The following is a 20,430-nucleotide window of genomic DNA, read 5'->3' on the forward strand; positions in this document are numbered from 1 at the left end:
ATTATTTGGAATTCTTTATCAGGTAGATTCCCTATCTCTTCCTCTTTTGTTTGGTTTGGTGGGCATTTATCCTGTTCCTTTATCTGCTGGGTATTCCTCTGTGTCTTCATCTTGTTTAAATTGCTGATTTTGGGAGTCCTTTCTGTATTCTGGCAGTTTGTGGAGTTCTCTTTATTGTGGCGTTTCCTCGCTGTGTGTGGGTATGTAGAGGTGGCTTGTCAAGGTTTCCTGGTTAGGGAAGCTTGTGTCGGTGTTCTGGTGGGTGGAGCTGTATTTCTTCTCTTTGTTCAGTCGCGCTGTGGGGAGGGAGGGAGGGATGCTGCAAACAAATGACACTGGCGTGTGCTCGCAATGCCTCAGCCCACTGGGTCTGCCCCCGCTCACAGCGCGTGTAGCCTCCCTGCCCACACTGCTCAGGCTCTAGGTTGTTCCGCCGGGAACAATCCGAGGCTGGCCCTGGGTTGCATGCACCTCCCAGGTCCAAGCCGCTCAGGTTCAGGCACTCAGGTAGTCCTCAGGGGTGGAGACTCAGTTGGGCCTGCGTTTTGTGCTCTTCCCAGGTCCGAGCAGCTCAGGTGATGAGGTGTTTGGCGAGCGCCAATGCTGCGACTTATCGCCTCCCCGCCACTCGGTTATCTGGGTGTAAAACCGGCGCACCTTCTCAGGCAGATGTTGACCGTCCAGACCCCCAATAAGTTTTAGTTAGCAAAGAAGCCAGTTTTATAGATAATGTCTCTCTGGGGCTGCGATTGCCCCCTTCCGGCTCTGGCTGCCTGTCACCGGAGGGGGAAGGTCTGCAGCCGGCTATCTCTGTTTAGTCCTTTGTTCCGTGCACGGGCTGGCGGTGTCTTAGGTTAGGGCTGGCTTTTCGCATGGTAGATATCCCACAGTCTAGTTTGCTAGCCCAAATTATTTCGCTCAGATAGTGCTCAGGGTATTCAGGCCAGATTCTTACTCTCAGCGATGCAGCCCGCGCCGCGCCTCCCTGCCCAGCCCCCGCTTGCTAATGGCGGATGCAGGCGTCTGCGCTGCTTCTCTGCTGGGGGAGTTACCGTAGGGCTCGCAATATGCGAGTTTTAATTGTTTATTTATTTTTTCTCCCTGTTATGTTGCCCTCTGTGCTTCCAAAGCTCGGCACGGATTCGGCAGTGAGAAGGTTTCCTGGTGTTTGGAAACTTCTCTCTTTTTAAGACTCCCTTCCCAGGACGGAACTCCGTCCCTCCCTCTTTTGTCTCTTTTATTGTCTTTAATATTTTTTCCTACCTCCTTTCAAGGAGTTGGGTTGCTTTTCTGGGTGCCTGATGTCCTCTGCCGGCATTCAGAAGTTGTTTTGTGGAATTTACTCGACGTTTAAATGCTCTTTTGCTGAATTTGTGGGGGAGAAAGTGTTTTCCCCGTCCTACTCCTCCGCCATCTTGGCGCCTTCCCTCCCTTTTTCTACTGAATTATATCGGAGCCTTTGTTGACAATCAGTTGATCATGTGTGTACGTGTTTTTTATAGTCTGTTTAATTCATTTGTGTATTTAAACTTTCACCAAGATAACAGTTTTATTTAGGGTATTAAGTCCTGGTATCAGGTAATGTGAACCTACCAAATTATTTTAGGTATAATAGGTATTTGACATTTTCCTATAAATTTTCAAATCAACTCATCAGTTCAGTTCAGTCACTCAATTGTGTCTGATTCTTTGCGACCCCATGAATCGCAGCACGCCAGGCCTCCCTGTCCATCACCATCTCCCGGAATTCACTCAAACTCACGTCCATCGAGTCGGTGATGCCATCCAGCCATCTCATCCTCTGTCGTCCCCTCTTCCTCCTGCCCCCAATCCCTCCCAGCATCAGAGTCTTTTCCAATGAATCAACTCTTCACATGAGGTAGCCAAAGTACTGGAGTTTCAGCTTTAGCATCATTCCTTCCAAAGAAATCCCAGGGCTGATCTCCTTTAGAATGGACTAGTTGGATCTCCTTGCAGTCCAAGGGACTCTCAAGAGTCTTCTCCAACACCACAGTTCAAAAGCATCAATTCTTCGGCACTCAGCTTTCTTCACAGTCAACTCTCACATCCATACATGATCACTGGAAAAACCATAGCCTTGACTAGACAGATCTTTGTTGGCAAAGTAACGTCTCTGCTTTTTAATATGATGTCTAGGTTGGTCATAACTTTTCTTCCAAGGAGTAAGTGTCTTAATTTCATGGCTGCAGTCACCATCTGCAGTGATTTTGGAGCCCAAGAAAATAAAGTCTGACGCTGTTTCCATCTATTTCCCATGAAGTGATGGGACCAGATGCCATGATCTTCATTTTCTGAATGTTGAGCTTTAGGCCAACTTTTTCACTCTCCTCTTTCACTTTCGTCAAGAGGCTTTTTAGTTCCTCTTCACTTTCTGCCATAAAGGTGGTGTCATCTGCATATCTGAGGTTATTCATATTTCTCCCGGCAATCTTGATTCCAGCTTTTGTTTCTTCCAGCGTTTCTCATGATGTACCCTGCGTATGAGTTAAATAAGCAGGGTGACAATATACAGCCTTGACGTACTCCCTTTCCTACTTGGAACTAGTCTGTTGTTCCATGTCCAGTTCTAACTGTTGCTTCCTGACCTGCATACAAATTTCTCAAGAGGCAGGTCAGGTGGTCTGGTATTCCCATCTCTTTCAGAATTTTCCACAGTTTGTTTTGATCCACACAGTCAAAGGCTTTGGCATAGTCAATAAAGCAGAAATAGATGTTTTTCTGGAACTATCTTGCTTTTTCCATGATCCAGCGGATGTTGGCAATTTGATCTCTGGTTCCTCTGCCTTTTCTAAAACCAGCTTGAACATCTGGAAGTTCACGGTTCACATGTTGCTGAAGCCTGGCTTGGAGAATTTTGAGCATTACTTTACTAGCATGTGAGATGAGTGCAATTGTGCGGTAGTCTGTATAAAACAATCTAATGGATTGTGATTTAGTTTTCAAAGATTTATAAGTTGGTTGGAGATAATTGTTAGGTTAACAGTAGTAAGTCTTCTGAACCATGGACCTAGTGTATTTCCATGTTTGCTTAGGTCTTTTATAATTTCTCTCAACAGTGTTTTATAGATTCCATTGCACAGGTCTTACAAATATTTTCTTAATTTTATTTTTTAACTTCATTCTCAGTTGTTTGTTGTTAGTATATAAAATAGAATTGATTTTTTTTTTTATATTTTGAGATAAATATGCTGTGACCGTGATAAATTTACTTATTATTTCCTGTACTTTCTACATATCTGGTTATGTCTGTGAATGCAGTTTACCTTCGCCCTTTCCAATCTGTTTGCCTTGTATTTTTCGTTCTTTATTCATTGTCTGCAGTGTTCAATACAACTGGTGAGAGCAGCTATCCTTGTCTTGCTCCTGATCTTAGGGGAAAAACAACCTTTAACCATAAGTATGATATTATGTATAAATCTTTTGTAGTTGCATTTCATTAAGTTGAGGAGTTCTATTTCTAAAGTCGAGAGTTTTTAATACAAGTGTAACGGATGTTAAATTTTGCCTAATGCTTTTTTTCATTTGAAATGACCATAGGCTTTTCCTACTATATTCTGATATAATGAGGATTATATGTATTGATTGTCAGGTATTATACCAATCTAGCATTCCAGTGATAAGCACCACTTGTTCATGTGTTATGCTTTTTATATTATCCCTTTATACAATTCACTCTTATTTTTTGGTTTTTAATTGGTATTCATCAAGGCTATTGGTCTGTAATTTTACCTTTTTCTGGTTTTGGTAACTGTATAAGATTCACCTCATAAAAGGAATAGGGAAGTATTCCTCAGTCCTTTATTTTTAAGAAGTTAGTGTAGTATTATCATTAACTCTTAAATGTTTCACAGGACTTACCTTGAAGTCTTCTGGACCTGGAAAAATCTTTGTGGGAACTTCTTGAATTGCAAACTCAGTATCTTTAATAGTTAAGGGTTTTCAGTTTTTTTTTCCTTTGGTATCATGTTTTTAAGTGAAAATATTTGTCCATTTCATCTACACTGTCTAATTTGTTGCCTTTAATTTGTTTATGCTGTAATCTCTTTGTTCTGTTTAATATCTGCTGGATCTGATAGTGGCCATATGCGGCATCCCTCTTTACTTCTTAAATGTCTAACTAGTGTTTTACCTTTTTTTGTGAGGGGCAGGGGGCTATGCTTGGTGCTGTTTCAGGTCTTTATTGCTGCATGGGCTTCTCTATTAATAGTTGTGACACACCAACTTAGTTGCCCCATGGCATGCAGGATCTTAGTTCCCTGACCAGGGATGGAACCCATGTTCCCTGGATTGGAAGGTGGATTCTTAACCACTGGACCACCAGGGAAGTCCTTAGAGGTTTTACATTTTAATGATACTTTGAAGTATCTGGCTTTTCGTTTCACTGATTTTTTTTCCCCCCTGTTGCTTGCTTATTTCCTATTTTACTGATTTTTCCTTTTTTCCAAACTATTTCCTTTACTTGCTTTGAGTTTAGCATATTCTTTTTTAAAGCTACTTAAGATAAAAGTTTAAATTATTGATATTAAATCTTTCTTGTTTCCTAATATAAAGTGAAAGTGAAGTTGCTCAGCCGTGTCCGACTCTGTGCAATCCCATAGATGGCCTCCCACCAGGCTCCCCCATCCCTGGGATTCTCCAGGCAAGAACACTGGAGTGGGTTGCCATTTCCTTCTCCAAAGCATGAAAGTGAAAAGTGAAAGTGAAGTTGCGTAGTCGTGTCCGACTCTTTGAGACCCCATGGACTGCAGCCCACCAGGCTCCTCCATCCATGGGATTTTCCAGGCAAGAGTACTGGAGTGGGATGCCATTGCCTTCTCCAGGGGATCCTCCCGACTCAGGGATCAAACCCAGGTCTCCCGCATTGTAGGCAGACGCTTTACCGTCTGAGCCACCAGGAAATATATTATGAGTCCTGCTTTTTTATACATTTTTTATAATCTCAGTCTTGGGACTCCCCTGGCAGTCCAGTGGTTAAGACTCCATGCTTCCAATGCAGGGGGCAGGCATTCAGTCCCTCGTTAGGGAACTAAGATCCCACAAGCCACGTGGGAGTGTTTAGTTCTAAAGTTGGAGTCAGGGCTGCTATTTTGCTCTTTGTTTTCTGATTACCTGACCTGTTTTATTTTAAATCTTTTAAATATACTTTATATTTTAGTGCAATTTTACATTCAGAGAAAAATTAAGTAGAAAGTACAGTGAGTTTCCATTTATTCCCTACCCTGACAAATGCATAGGCTTCCCTAATATCAGTATCTTGTACCAGAGTGGTATGTTGTTAAAATCAGCGACCTACACTGATATATCATTGTCATCCAAAGTTCATAGTTTATATTAGGGTTCATTTTTGGTGCTGTTTATTCTATAGATTTTGACAAATATATAGTGTTATGTATCTGCCATTATAATATTATACAGACTAATTTCACTGCTCTAAAAATCCTCTGTCCTCTGCCTACTCATCCCTCCCTCTCCTCTATAATCTGTAATAGTGGCAACCACTGATCTTTTTATCTTTTCTCTATAGCCTTTTCAGATTGGGCTTCTTAACACATTTAAGATTCCCCCTAACCTGATTTTATGCATCTGTTCCTACATTTTGTTTTACTTTGTGTCAGTCAGTACTGACACAATAATGAATTTTCATTATTCATTTTCATTTCTCTGTTGCATCTGTAGTTACATCATCTTGCATTGTTTTTTGTGGTTTCTTTAGGGATTATAGTATGCAGCTTCTATAGTATAGTATCTTTAACTTATCATGATTTATTAGAGATAATGCTGAATTACTTAAGGTAAAATAAATCAGCTTGCAACATTGTATTTTCATTTACTGACTTCCATGGTTTGCTCTTTGGTTCTCCATGTGTTTGATATTTCTGTTTGTAATTAATGGTGTTAAAATGCTTGCTTTAAACCAAGAGTCTACAGCCCTTAGGTTATATCCAGTCTGCTACATGTTTTTGTACAGATTGTGAGTTAAGAATAGTTCTTCTATTTTAAATGTTGGAAAAAATACAAAATCAAAATATTTCTGACCTATTTAAGTTTTTGAAATTTAAATCTCAGTGTCCAAACATGAAGTTTTATTGAAACACAACATTGCTCATTCATTTTATAAATTCTCCATGATTGTTTTCATGCTAAAACAGCAGAAAAATGTTCACCAATTGCTGCTAAAAACTTTTTTTAAAAATGGAAGGAAATGAATATAGTCTTTTTAATAAAACTTTTCTCCAATTCTTCATTCTTTCCTAAAGACCTTGTTTATCATCTGGTGTCATTTTTACCTTCAGCCTGAAGACCTTTTTTTTTTTTTTTCCCACCATTTTTGGTACAGTTTTGCTAGTGATGAATTCTTTCAGACTTTATCTGCTCATATAGCTTTATGTCACCTTTGTTTTTAATAGGTAATGTTGCTGAGTACAGAATTCTTGGTTGATGTTCTCTTAGGCTTTTAGCAGTTTGATTAGGATTTTCTGAGTGTAGTTTTCTTTTGTTTTTATTCTTTTGGGGTTCATTAAGCTTTTTTAATGTATAAGTCAAGTTTTTGCTTATTTTGAATATGTTATGCCATTATTTCCTTAAAATTTTTTCAGGTCTTTTTTTTTCCTCTTTCTCTGGGACTCCAATTATATCTGTCTTGCATTACTTTGAAATGGACCCAAAAATCTCTGTGAATCCGTTATTCATTTTTTTCTTTTTCATTTCCTTTCTATTCAGATGGCTTAATTTCTGTTGATCAAAATAGTCATACTTTATTTTATTATGCTTTTTTAAATTTCACTTTGCAGATATTTCATTTTTACAAATTGAAGGATTTTAGCAGTCCTGAGTTGAGCAAGTCTATAGGAGCCATTTTTCCAGCAGTATTTAGTATTTGCTCATGTCTCTGTCAAGATGGCTATTCCTGAAATATTTCACTTTATCATTATTATTGTATTTGTTATCATCTGTAGTCAGTGATCTTTGATGTTACTATTACAAAAAGATTACAACTCACAGAAAGCTCTAGTGATGATCAACACATTTTATCTAAGTATTTTTTAATTCAGACAGGCATATACATTGTTTTTTAGACATAATGCCATTGCACACTTAATAGACTACAATATAATGTACATGTAACTTTTATATGCAGTGCATAATCAAAAGAATTTTTGTGACTGGCTTTATTGCAATGATTATTGTAGTGGTCTAGAACTGAAACTGTGATGTCTCCAAAGTATGTCTGCATTTACAAGGTTAATGTTTGTTCCTTTTCCTATGCTATTGAGCCTATATAGTGAAATCTTCATTTCATTTATTATACTTGGTAGGTCTAGAATTTTCAGTTCATGTTTTTTTTATCAGTTTATGTTTCAAGATTCCATGCCAGATTTTTCATTACTTCTTTGGAGAAGGAAATGGCAACCCACTCCAGTGTTCTTGCATGGAGAATCCCAGGGACCGGGGGAGCCTGGTAGGCTACCGTCTCTGGGGTTGCACAGAGTCGGACACAACTGAAGTGACTTAGCAGTTAGCAGTTGGACACATTTAGAACAGCTGTTTTGAAGCCTTTTTTTTTTTTTTGCAAAATCCAACATCTAGGCCCACTAGGAATTAGTTTCCATGAACTATTTTTTTCTGAATATGGGTTATATTCCCCCTCTTATTTTTCTGTTTACATATCTGGTAATTTTTGCTAGAAACCAGGATCTTTTGAATAATGTGTTGTAGTAATCCAAATTCTGTATGTCTTGTTTTTTGAGGATTTTTGTTTATTTTTCTTCTAGTAGACAATTAACTTGCTTGGAATCAAGCTTCAAACCCTGCCCTCCCTGTCCTCTTACCTACACCCCAAGTGTGAAGCAGCTGATAGTTAGGTCTCTTCAGCTTCCTCCTGCTGCTTTTTTCACTCTGGTCCCGTGATGAGTGATGTTCATGTACTTTTAGTTCTCAAAGAACTGGTATATATTAACGTTTAGATTTGAGGGCTTACTTTCTGCGGTACTCTTTCTTCTAGTGTTTCACCCTTTTATAATTCCTGCTGCTTTGTTAGCCCCAACTTTCTGACACCTCAGTCCACTAAGGCTGTAGGTTCTGCTTAACTTATAAGCAGGTTGTGTAATGCTGTTAATCAAAAATGCAGAAATCTCGGAATCTCACTCAGTACACTTCTGGTTTTCAAAACTCTTTTCTCGTGTCTGTTTGCTTTTTCCTAAGTCTCCTTTGATCTCTCTTAACAATTGCTTAGTTTGACTATCAAACTAGAGTTCTGGCAAAATTTATACTCAGATTTGGAGTCTCATTCTTCCTGTAGTTTTCTCACTTCTAGATAAATGTCGCTAAATCTTCAGCTCACCTACTAGTCCTCAATTCTGTCCTCTGTCACCTTTGAGGAAGTAAACTGGTTTTCTGCCTGCAGAGCTGTGGACTTTGGGGTGGATACCTTCATGCAAAATAGCCACAAACTTAAGAATTCTTACTCATTGTTATTGCTTAAGAATAAACTCTTCTCCAATTTTTGCTTACTTTGGTGTCCTTCCAGTGCCTTCTATTACTTATTTATTATGTATTGTGTACAGATTTTAAAATTATCATCTGAGGGATTGTTTTCTTGACCAGTTCACTCTATTATTGCTGGATATGTCACATTCATGCATTTTTTAGAATTTATTTTTAATCAAAGGATAATTGCTTTACAATAATGTGTTGGTTTATACTATACATCAACATGAATCAGCCATAGGTATACATATGTCCTCTCCCTCTTGAACCTCCCTCCCATCTCACATCCATTCCACCCCTCTAGGTTGTCGCAGAGCCCCAGTTGGAGTTCCTGAGTCATACAACAAATTCTCATTGGCTATCTATTTTACTTATGGTAGTATGTAAATACTACATACATACCCATGCATTTTAAAACCATATTCTTCCTGCATAACACATTAATCTTAAAGGAGAAAAAAAATTACCTCATTGGTGAAGCCTGAAAAATTGTTCTGCCTTGTAATACACTGTAACATACTTCTGTTGTAGTACCCTTACCACCAGTCTTGTAGATTTGCGTTGACACATACTTTCTTAAAAGTATGTGTTTAAAAAAAAAAAAGTATGTGTTGCATGCTTTGCAGCTGTAACTTCTTGTGAGCAGAGACTGTGTTTTGTATATCTTGGCACCCCAGTAAACTAACGCAATTTGGGATTACAAAGTGACTTCACAATACATTTTTAGAATGCGTTATTAAGTAAATTTGGTGGCAAGTATTTCTACTTTGATTTTTTGTTGTTGTTGCTTCCCTTACAATCTAAATCACAAAACAAGAAAAATGGTAGGCTTTCTTTACAAGTTTCATATGAATGCCAGAAAGGAGCAGGATCAAAACTAGTCCCCAAGGACTTCCCTGGCAGTCCAGTGGTTAAGACTCTGTGCTTTCACTGCAGGGAGCACCAGTTCAGTCCCTGGGTGGGGACCTGAGATCCCACATGCTATATAGGACAGCCAAAAGATAAAATAAGTTATAAAATAAAAATCTAGTCCCCTATTTCTGGTCAATTTTCTAATCACAGTTCCAAACCATTATAGGGATCAGTGTCATTCAAAGATGTGACTGTGGACTTCAGTCAGGAGGAGTGGCAGCACCTGGATCCTGCTCAGAAGACACTCTACATGGATGTAATGTTGGAAAACTATTGCCATCTCATTTCTGTAGGTAAGAAAAATTCTTTGAAACTTTCAGTAGCATGCATTTCCTTTGAGAGTGCCTAAAATACATGTGATCTTGGATTTCAGGGATGAATTCTTTTTGGTTGACACAAAGGATAATTGTGTCTTCACTTGCTTAGTACAAGGTGTTAAGTTTACTCTTACATGAAGGAGTATCTTACTTTACAGAATGGAAATTCAACTTATTGATTTTTCAAATGTATTAACATCTAAGCAACTTAATCCAAATCTTCCCTTAATCAGGGTGTCACATGACCAAGCCTGATGTGATCCTCAAATTGGAACGAGGAGAAGAACCATGGACATCATTTAAAGGTCATACCTGCTTAGGTGAGTTTCTGACTCTCAGGCAGATGAGATCTAGTGAAAAATAAATTTAAAGTGGTTGTGTGGTGGGCAACACCTTTGAAATGTTTTGGTAGTGTCCTTTTAAAGGGTCCTAACCTTTGAAATGACCATTGTGCCTGCAAAAATCTCAAATTACACTTTCAAATACCACTCACCCTATATAATAGATTTTCCTAATTTGCTTGTCACTCTTACTTGCCTAATTGATTGCCTAACTGCCACTCTTAATCAAAATGTACTGTAAGCCTTCCTTCTTTTAGATCTTTTCATCCATTTCTGTCCTTTTCTAGCTTTCTCAGTCCCTTATCATCTAGCCATTGTATAGGTTTCTTTTAGGCATTCTTATCTATCTTTAAGAAAGAAAAAATTCTTTGTTAATATTTCTCAGGTGCTTTCTGGTTTATCTCCATATCTTTAGTATCATTTCAGATTTGTTTGCTATGCTAACTCTGAGTTCCCATTCTCACCACAAGTCTAGCTGTTAATTTAAAAATTCTCTTGCCTTGACCAAGACAGATAATTCCATAGTTACTATTTTTTTACAGTAAGTTTTCATGGTTCATTGTATATCGATGATCATCTTACCTGAAACCGTCCCTTGCTTTGGGTAAAACATTGACTTGTTCTTACCCTGATTCTCTCAGTGATTATTTCCAGCTTGGTCTGTTCTCTTTACACTCTGGCCACATTGCCTGGAACAGTGCCTTATACATAATAGTCACACAAATCTTTTTTTTTTTTTTAATGTATATTATTTCTCTAGACTCTGAGTCTTTTTTCTCTAATTTGTCATCAAGAGATCTACCTTTTAATTATAGTAGTATCATCCATTCTGAGAACTTAAACTCTTTGTTTTATATAGATACCTCTAGCATTGACATTCTTGGCACATTTCTCCCACCTTCACTCTAGTCCTTCATAAGTCCTGCACTCTGATGTCTTACTTATTCCAACTTTCCTAGCTCTTAAATTCTTTCCCACTAACTATTTCCAGATTATTTTGTTCCTGCTGTGATACCAGCTTGATTGTCTCTGTCATAATCTTTTGGGAACCTCTTCACAGTTTGTGCTTATAAGCCTGTGAAATATATTTACATCCTCCTATATTTTATTTTTCGCTGTAGTTTTCTCACTTCTACATAAATATCATACAGATTGACAGCTACCGTATTTCATGTCTTGAAATTGTAATTACAGTTTGGCTTTGCTATAATTTTTGTCCTAATTTTTTCAACTTACATTGTTACTTTCCTGATAGGATACTTGTTCTCTACTTCTTTTTGTTAATTATATGAAACTGAAATTCTCCTTTATACAAGGAGTACCATAGTAAGCTGTCATGTGGTCTTTTCAAGTGTTTCTCTTTTGTGGAAACTCTTGCTAATTTCCACTTGATCTAGTCTCCTAAATGTCCTCTATACATGTAAGGTTTATCATGTCTGTACTTTTCACTGTGTTCACCCTTCCATATAATGTGTATCTTTGAAGTCATGATTTCTTATCCTTGCTCTTCCCTGACTACTCCCCAGCATATCCACCTCTCCTTTTTCTTCATTCCCATGTTGCTTATAACTGTGACACATACAACTCTTAAAGATTATATAATTTGATACTTGACTGTACATGGTTTATACTTAAGGATTCATTCTTTCAAAGATAATATCCTTTGTACTTTCTTTGGTGTAGTATATATGTTAAGTAGTCAGTTGCTTTTTTTCTGTTTGTGGAACTGTATAGGGGAGATCTCTTTGTCCTCCATTCACAAAGCATGTACTGATAAGTCCTTTCAGAAGTATTTGCTCAGGTCATGGCTCTGTACATCTGATTGAAGTGGTGGATTCTAACAGACACTACCTATCTATGATCTGCAGTGTTAATGTAAACTCAGAAGAATACAAAGAAAATAACCAATAAAGAATTTCAATAAAGAGTTATGAGAAAAGATTATTGTCAAAGTTTGCATTTTTAATGAAATATTTATGATACAATGTAAGCTTGTAAAAAGATTTGTTAGAATTATTTTTATAAACTATAATTGTTTTCAAGTTATAAAGAAACAGTCCTTAAATTGATGGTGGGGCATATGTGAAGAGTTTTGATATCATGGAGTGGTAGCATTTTCTTGAAGATTCTCTAAATATGATTAGAAATAAGACTAGGAAAAAAGTCAGCTGATTAAAAGAATGTAAGTAAAGCATGTGATTAGGAATAAGTGAGGTATATATACAGCAATAAATATGAGGCTTTACTTGTTATGGGTGAGATTTTTCAGATATGTGGACAACCCTGAAAACTTGTTCGAATATATAAAGTGAGTTTAAGTGATGTAAAGTTTTGTTTACAGGAGAAATTCCTTCTATGTTAGTACTGGAGGCAATGAACTCAGGAAGAAACAGACTTTTGAGCCTAGATTTAACATTGTTGCATTAGATATGGATGATCTCAAATATAACTATAAATTTATAAGAGAAATAAAGGCTAAGGTTAATGAGTGATCTAGAACCACAGGGAGCAATCTTTCTGGTCCACATATGGAAAACTGGAGTTAAGAATGTTACTGTATCGGAGAAAGACTTGATTCTTTCTTTAAACCTCAATAATTAAGTTAGCAATTGAAAAGAATAGTTATAATTAATTGTCATGAGTGTTTTCTTATTGAGCAATTTTGAAAGAAAAATAGCAATCTGAATACACCAGTAAACAAAACACTAGTTTGTTTCAAAGTTCCTGTTGGGGGACTTCCCTGGTGATTCAGTGGTTAAGACTCTGGGCTTCCACTGTAGAGGGTATGAGTTCAATCTCTGGTCAGGGAACTAAGATCCTGCATGCTGCACAATTTGGCGAAAAACACCCCATTTGTTTTTAATAAAAATAAAGTTCCTGCTGGGAGTGTTTTCTTTGTACTTACCTCACAAGAAAAAATGACTCCCAGTTATATGGAGGATTAGAGTGTAGACTATAGGATTTTTTTTTCTAAATGCTAGGAAAATAATCAATGCTTGGAAAGATTTATCGATGGCTGTGTGGAAGAGGGGTGGTGGGACAACTGGACGTATTTTACCTGACAATCTAGGGATGAACATTTAAAAGCTCTAATCTGTGTCCTCCAAACACTTACCTCTAAAATTTTCCCTGAACTAGCTTTTCCACTAATTTGTCTTGTTCATCCTACTTAAATCTTAATGCCATAGGTTCAGTTCATTGCCTCTGAATCCACCTATCCAAGCATGAATTCCTCTTCCACTATTCTTGTGTCTCTTCTCTTTACTGCTTCTTGTCTTTGTTTTACTTTCTGTATGAAGTTCTGGTACAAAGTGCAAATGTTACTAGCATTCATTACTTAATATTTCACCTTTTTCCACACTGAGGCAGAGTGTTTAATTTAGGTTCCATGTCTTTTCCCAGGCAAGGAATAGTTTGTCCTTGATCTTTTTTGGCCTCATATATATATACAATTCCTTTTCATAGAAAATATGTAAGATTCACAAGTTGTTATTAATTATATTCTTTTCTAGAAGAAAACTGGAAAGCTGAAGACTTTTTATTGAAATTCAAGGAACAGCAAGATAAATATTCTAGATCAGTTATATTAATCAACCACAAAAAGCTGGTTAACGAGAACGGTAGTACATGTGAAAAGACACTTACTTTGAGTAAAAACCCTATTAATTCAAAAAAGCTACCTCCTGAATATGACACTCGTGAAAAGATTTTAAAAAATGTTTCAGAATTAATCATCAGTAATCTAAGTCCTACAAGAAGGAGACTTAGTGAGTGTAATGGGTATGGGAAATCACTCCTCAATACTAAACCAGAGACAGCTCACTCTGGAGTCAAATCTCATAATCAATGTGGGAGGACCATCAGTCATAATGAAAAGATCACACAATATCATAAGATGGAAACTCCAGCACAGTCATTTGAATATAATGACTGTGAGAAAGCCTTTTTAAAAAGAGGAGGCCCAGTTACACATAGTAGAACTTATAGAAGGGGAAACACATCTGATTATAATAAAAGAAGAAGAACAACCAATATTGAAAAAAAGCATACGTGCACTGAATGTGGGAAGTCCTTTTGCAGGAAATCAGTATTGATTCTGCATCAGGGAATTCACACAGAAGAAAAACCCTATCAATGTCATCAGTGTGGAAATTCATTTAGGAGGAAATCCTATCTCATTGATCATCAGAGAACTCACACGGGAGAGAAACCCTTTGTTTGTAATGAATGTGGTAAGTCTTTCCGCCTAAAGACAGCCCTCACTGATCATCAGCGAACACATACAGGGGAGAAATCATATGAATGTCCACAATGTAGGAATGCCTTTAGATTGAAATCACACCTCATTCGTCATCAGAGAACTCACACAGGAGAGAAACCGTATGAGTGTAGTGACTGTGGAAAGTCTTTCCGCCAGAAGACAACACTCTCCCTACATCAGAGAATTCATACAGGAGAAAAACCCTATATTTGTAAAGAATGTGGAAAGTCCTTTCATCAGAAGGCAAACCTTACTGTACATCAAAGAACTCATACAGGGGAAAAACCCTATATTTGTAATGAATGTGGAAAATCCTTCTCCCAGAAGACAACCCTTGCTCTTCATGAGAAGACTCATAATGAAGAGAAACCTTATATTTGTAATGAATGTGGAAAATCCTTCCGCCAGAAGACAACCCTCGTGGCACATCAGAGAACACATACAGGGGAAAAATCCTATGAATGTCCTCACTGTGGGAAGGCTTTTAGAATGAAGTCATACCTCATTGATCATCACAGAACTCACACAGGAGAGAAACCATATGAATGTAATGAATGTGGAAAATCCTTCAGTCAGAAGACAAATCTCAATTTACATCAGAGAATCCATACAGGAGAGAAACCTTATATTTGTAATGAATGTGGGAAGTCTTTTCGCCAGAAAGCAACCCTCACTGTACATCAGAAAATACATACAGGGCAGAAATCCTATGAATGCCCTCAGTGTGGGAAAGCCTTTAGCAGGAAATCATATCTCATTCATCATCAAAGAACTCATACAGGAGAGAAACCATACAAGTGTAGTGAATGTGGGAAGTGCTTCCGACAGAAGACAAATCTCATTGTACATCAGAGAACTCACACAGGGGAGAAACCTTATATTTGTAATGAATGTGGTAAGTCCTTCAGTTATAAGAGAAATCTTATTGTCCATCAGAGAACTCACAAGGGAGAAAACATGGAAATGCAGTAATAAATGATGTGATTTCTTTGTGAAGCCTTTCTAAGTTATTGTAAAACTTTGTTTTTTTAAAGCATGCTTAAACATATATATGAGGTAATTTTAATCACAAATGTAATAATAATTATTAATTTAATGTACTGTACCACATAAATATTTATCTATGTTTACTAGCATATGAAATGGGTGTGCTCATTGATATTGAACTTTTTATCAGCAATGAAGCTAATTTTCTAAGTTTTTGAGTTCTGACTCAGTTTATTTTTTTAAGTGCTTATATAGTACATGCAGAGGCAAGATACAAAATGGTTATAAGCATCACCCTCCATAAGAGGAAGAAAATATGAAATAAACTTCTTATTGCACTCTTCAGAATAAAATGTAGTTGTTACTACCCCCAAAGTTGACCACTTCCCGGTTTTTAACATGAAATAGTTTTCTTACTTATTCAAACTATATATGTATTTTGTTATTCATTATAAGTTCTTTTGTGTGGTTTCACTCAACGTTTTAAAGATTCATACATTATTGCATGTGGCAGTAGTGTATTCATTTACATTCTGTATACTATTCCATTTTAAGAATATACTGCTATTTATCAATCCTCTTGATGGGTATTTGTATTTTTTTATAATTTTGTGTTGTAATAAAAACATGGCTGTAAATATTCTTGTATATGTCTGTCTGTGGGGGGGTGTGTGTGTGTATGCTTGTATTTCTGTTGATTTTATACAAAGACTGAAATTATTTAATCCCAGGGTGTGTATAAAGGGTTTTCAGTTATGGTTGATACTGCCAGAGATCTCTCAAACTTTTCTCAACATGGGATGATTCACTTTGGAGAGTATTGCGATATACACAGTATATGTAATTCACAGTATACTTTGAGTTACATTTTAGTGCTTCATGTTATATTTAGAAATCTTACCACAATATATGTCTTTTTAGCCTCCCCTCTTTATATTATGATTATTATATTTATTATATCTACATACATTGCAAGCCTTATGAGACAGTGTTATACTCCTTGCTTTTTAGCACAGTAAATATTTATAAAAAGAAAAAAACAATTTTATTTTTTACTCAGCAATTTACCATTTCTATAGCTCTTATTTTTGAAGTTTCAAGTTTTCCTTTGGTATCATTTTCCTTTCATCTAAAGAGTTTTGTTTAGCGCTTCTTCTAGAGCAAGCCTGCTGGTAGCAAATCCTCTTTGTCTTTCTTTATCTAATATCTTTTATCCTTCATTCTTGATCATTTTCACTGGACAAAGATTGGGGTTGACATTTCTTTCCTTAAAGCATTTAAAAAATGTTCCACTACCCTTGGGCCTTCATACTTTCAGTGAGAGTTCTGTTATTCAAGACATTGTTCTCCAATATGTAAAATGCATCTGTATTCTCTGGAAGCTTTTGATATTTTTTTTTCTTTGATTTTCAGCAGTTTGGTTATGATGTGTCTCAGCAATGGTTTCTTACAGTTTATCCTTTTTGTGATATGCTACATTTCTTGAATCTGTAAGTTTAAGGTCTTTTGCTAAACTTGGTAGGTTTTCAACCATTAACTCCTTATAAATATTTTTTTTTCTTCCTGGTACTTTCTTTTTTCCTTTCACAATCTCAGGGACACAAATAACAAACCCTTTGGTATTGTCCCTCAGATCCTAGAGGCTCTAATAAGTTTGTTTTATTCTAAATCTTTCTCTGTTAGATAATTTTTTTGTTGATCCAAGTTCAGGTTCACTAAATCTTTTCTCTGTTTTCTCCATTTTGTTGCTGAACCCATCAAATAGGTTTTAATTTTCATTATATGTTTTAGTTCTAAAATTTCCTTTTATACATCTGAAAATTATAAAAATTTTTAAAGTTCCTTAAAACTAAATTCTTTTTGGTTCTTTTTTTACAGTTTCTGTGTCTCTGCTTAGAGTCACCTTTACTTGTTGAGACATGGTTCTAATAGCTGTTTAAAAGTCTTTGGTAATTCTAACGTGAATCATCTCAGTGTTGATGTCTTTTTCTTTTTTTCTTTTCCATTGTGAGTTGTTAAAATTGTCCTATTCCATTGTATGCAGAATACATTTTTATTGTTTGCTAGACATTTTGAATAATTTGATTCTTTGAATCTATTTTAAATCCTGTGGGGGGCATAATTTTGGTTTGTTTATCTTAGTAGGTTGAATTCAGATTCAGTGTGTAAGTTCTAATGTACTTTCTGTGCCCTGGGCTTCCAATGTCAGTTCATTTTGGAAAGCATTTGCAGCACCAGTGTGCTTTATCTTTTGGGGGGTTCACCTAGGACCCACTCTGAGACCTGGCTTATGGTCTACCTTCTAGTTCGATTCTCAAGGCCTTTGGTGTGCTGCCTAGAGTCAGATCTACACGTGTGCACCCTCGACTTCATATACTTTAAGGGATCTCTAACTTGAGTTGCCTCCTCTCCCCTGTCTTCCTAGAACTTTTTAGCTTCCAGAGGACCCCTTCCTGGCTCTAGTTACAGCAACAGAGCTTTATTTAGTCTTCTCATTCTGCTGTATCCTTGCCACAACTCGGTCTTCCTCCAGCGCCAACAAGTGACAGAATAAAGAAGAAAAAAACAATGAGATTTTCCATCTTCTTCAGAACAGACTTCCACTAGTAAGATAAGATTCCCTTTCCTTGGGATTTAAGTACTTGCTGGCAGCTACTGGTATCATGGATTTCTTCCACTTCTCTGCCCCACAAAAATCTCTTCTGTCACTCTTCCAACTGGAGATACCTTCTCATGGAGCTATCTCTATCCAAGTTTGGCTCAGAATCTTGGGATTCAGGTTGTTTCAGTCCAAAGTTCTGCCTCTCAAGTCATGCTTTCCTCCATGTTTGGTTTTGTTTTGCTAACATTTTCCTTAGAATATTTGCATTCATATTCACAGATTAAGCTTATTTAGATTTTTTGGAAGCTGTCTTCTTCCAGTGTTTAGACTTCTAGAATGAGCTTGTAAAATTCTTCTAGAGATTATCCTTAGAGTTTCTAAGTGATGATTTAAGTATTGTTTTTAGAGAGAACTTCGGCCAAATTTTAATTTTTCTGCTATGTGTATTGGACTATGCAGATTTCTACCTCATCTTGAATGAATTTTAATTCATTTAATTTATGTATACCTGTGGCTGATTCATGTCAATGGATGGCAAAAACCATGGAGGTAAAGTAATTAGCCTCCAATTAAATTAATAAAAAGCAAAAAAACCCAAAATATTTTCTTTAGTATTATTATTTTTAAAATTTCCATAAATATATATATTATCTTATAAATGCTGTCATATTTCTTGTCTTTATATAGATCAAATTTATAAGTCTAATTTAGATGGGTGTTTTTTCCACACAAATTTAATAGGTTTTATTTCTTCTTTCATTGATTTCTAATTTTAACCATATAAGTGATTTCATTCTGCAGTAGTTAGGTTAATTGGTTCTTTTTCTAGTTTCTTGGGTTTTAATTACATCATCAGTTTTATCAAGTGTCCACTGTGTGACAGACACTGTTTCAGAACAATATCTTGATTTCCCAAATTTTGTTAAAGAGTGTTAGTGTTCTTGTAAGATGGCTTTCCTAGGACAGGTCAAGTGTGGAAAAAGAAACCAGATAAATGACCAGAATTAAGACCTGAGGCTTCCCTGGTGGCTCAGCAGTAAAGAATCCACCTGCCAATGCAGGAGATGTGGGTTCAATCCCTGGGTCAGGGAGATCCCCTGGAGAAGGAAATGGCAACCTACAACCTACTCCAGTATTCTTGTCTAAGAAATCCCATGGACAGAGGAGCCTGGTGGGCTATAGTCCATGGGGTCACAAAGAGTCAGACATGACAGCAACTAAACATCAACAGCAAGATGACTTTCATCACCTCTTAAAGGTTTTGATATGTAGCAATTCATTATCACTCATCTGAGTGGTATCCTATTTTTGTTCTGATTTTTTCTGTGAATCAAACAAATAAAATATAAATTTCCAAGAGGAGGTTAGAATCACTCCATAAGTTACTTTCTAATTGTAAGAATAAAAAAAGGCCCTCTAAAATGGAGAGAGTTGACAGTCACCACCTTAACCATATGTTCAAATTTATCCTCGTGATTTCAGTCTGTACCTTGATATATGACAATACTAAATACATCATTTAGGAAATATTCTGCAAAATTGTTTGATTCAAACTTAATCTTTTCTCTACACTTAACACATTACTGACCAGGAAGTTTTGCAGAAACCAACGCCTGTGGCCAGTTATTTGTCATGTAAAAAATACTGAAACACTCTGGTCCACAATGTTTGGGTAACAAAAGATGTATTAATATGTCTCTGGTCAATAATGTGTTAATTTCCAATATAGATGGCAGAATAAATTAAATGACAACATTAGGAAACAAGCACAACAATCCAAAATACGGACCATCCTGCAAGGCGACATGGACTCTAAGAAGAAAACTCATGAAGAAAAATAAAAGTGAAGAACTAAACTAGACTAAAAGAGATAGATCACTAAATGCAATTTCTGAGCCTAGAGTTTACTTTAGATTAAAAAAAAAGTAGGGACTTCCCTGGTAGTCCAGTGGTTATGACTCTGTGCTTCCAATGCAGGGAGCGTGGGTTTGATCCATTTAGTTTCCATATGCCACACAGTATGACCAAAAAAATAGAATAACAAAAGAATAATAAAATAATTTTTTAGAAAACAAAAGTAAATAACTATTAAAGTCAATCTTGGGACAACTGGGAAGATCTGAACATGTGTCACATGATATATTTTAGAAGATGTGGTTATAGTAGGGTTATGTTGAAAATTACTTATAGGAAGATAAGCCAGATATGATAAACTGTTAGCTTTTAAACTGGGTGGAGGGTAGGATGGTAAATACATTTCCATTGTACTTTTTAAACTTTCCTGTATGTTTGAAAATTTTTATAATGGCAACTTAGAAGGTTTACTAATGGACAGTTTTCTCTTAGTTATCCTTTTGATCATTTCTAATAAATTCCGGGTTGTGAGCAGAGAGTGTAGATTATAGGATATCTCCTATTAGCAGTTTATTAATAGCAAACTGCTTCATACCCTTTTCTACTTCAGCAATTAGCTATATTCTCAATATATATTTACAGCCACTA

The 20,430-nt window shown here is 36.4% G+C and overlaps 1 protein-coding gene across 4 annotated transcripts in view; it reads left to right on the forward strand.

Moving 5' to 3' along the window:
- ZNF567 (zinc finger protein 567) overlaps positions 1-15,964 on the forward strand; it is a 29,946-nt gene extending 13,982 nt beyond the window's left edge. For 3 of the 4 annotated variants that reach the window (XM_027514211.1, XM_027514212.1, XM_027514213.1), the window contains 3 exons: positions 9,587-9,713; positions 9,971-10,057; positions 13,591-15,964. In XM_027514211.1, the coding sequence (XP_027370012.1) occupies positions 9,587-9,713; positions 9,971-10,057; positions 13,591-15,311 (1,935 nt within the window). In that variant the 3' untranslated portion in view covers positions 15,312-15,964. Of the gene's footprint in view, positions 1-9,570; positions 9,714-9,970; positions 10,058-13,590 lie in introns of all 4 variants that reach the window. The other variant, XM_027514214.1, reaches the window with a different exon arrangement.
- The last annotated feature ends 4,466 nt before the right edge of the window (positions 15,965-20,430 follow it).

The sequence above is a fragment of the Bos indicus x Bos taurus genome, chromosome 18 (genome assembly GCF_003369695.1).
Source record: "Bos indicus x Bos taurus breed Angus x Brahman F1 hybrid chromosome 18, Bos_hybrid_MaternalHap_v2.0, whole genome shotgun sequence".
Lineage (NCBI taxonomy): Eukaryota > Metazoa > Chordata > Mammalia > Artiodactyla > Bovidae > Bos > Bos indicus x Bos taurus.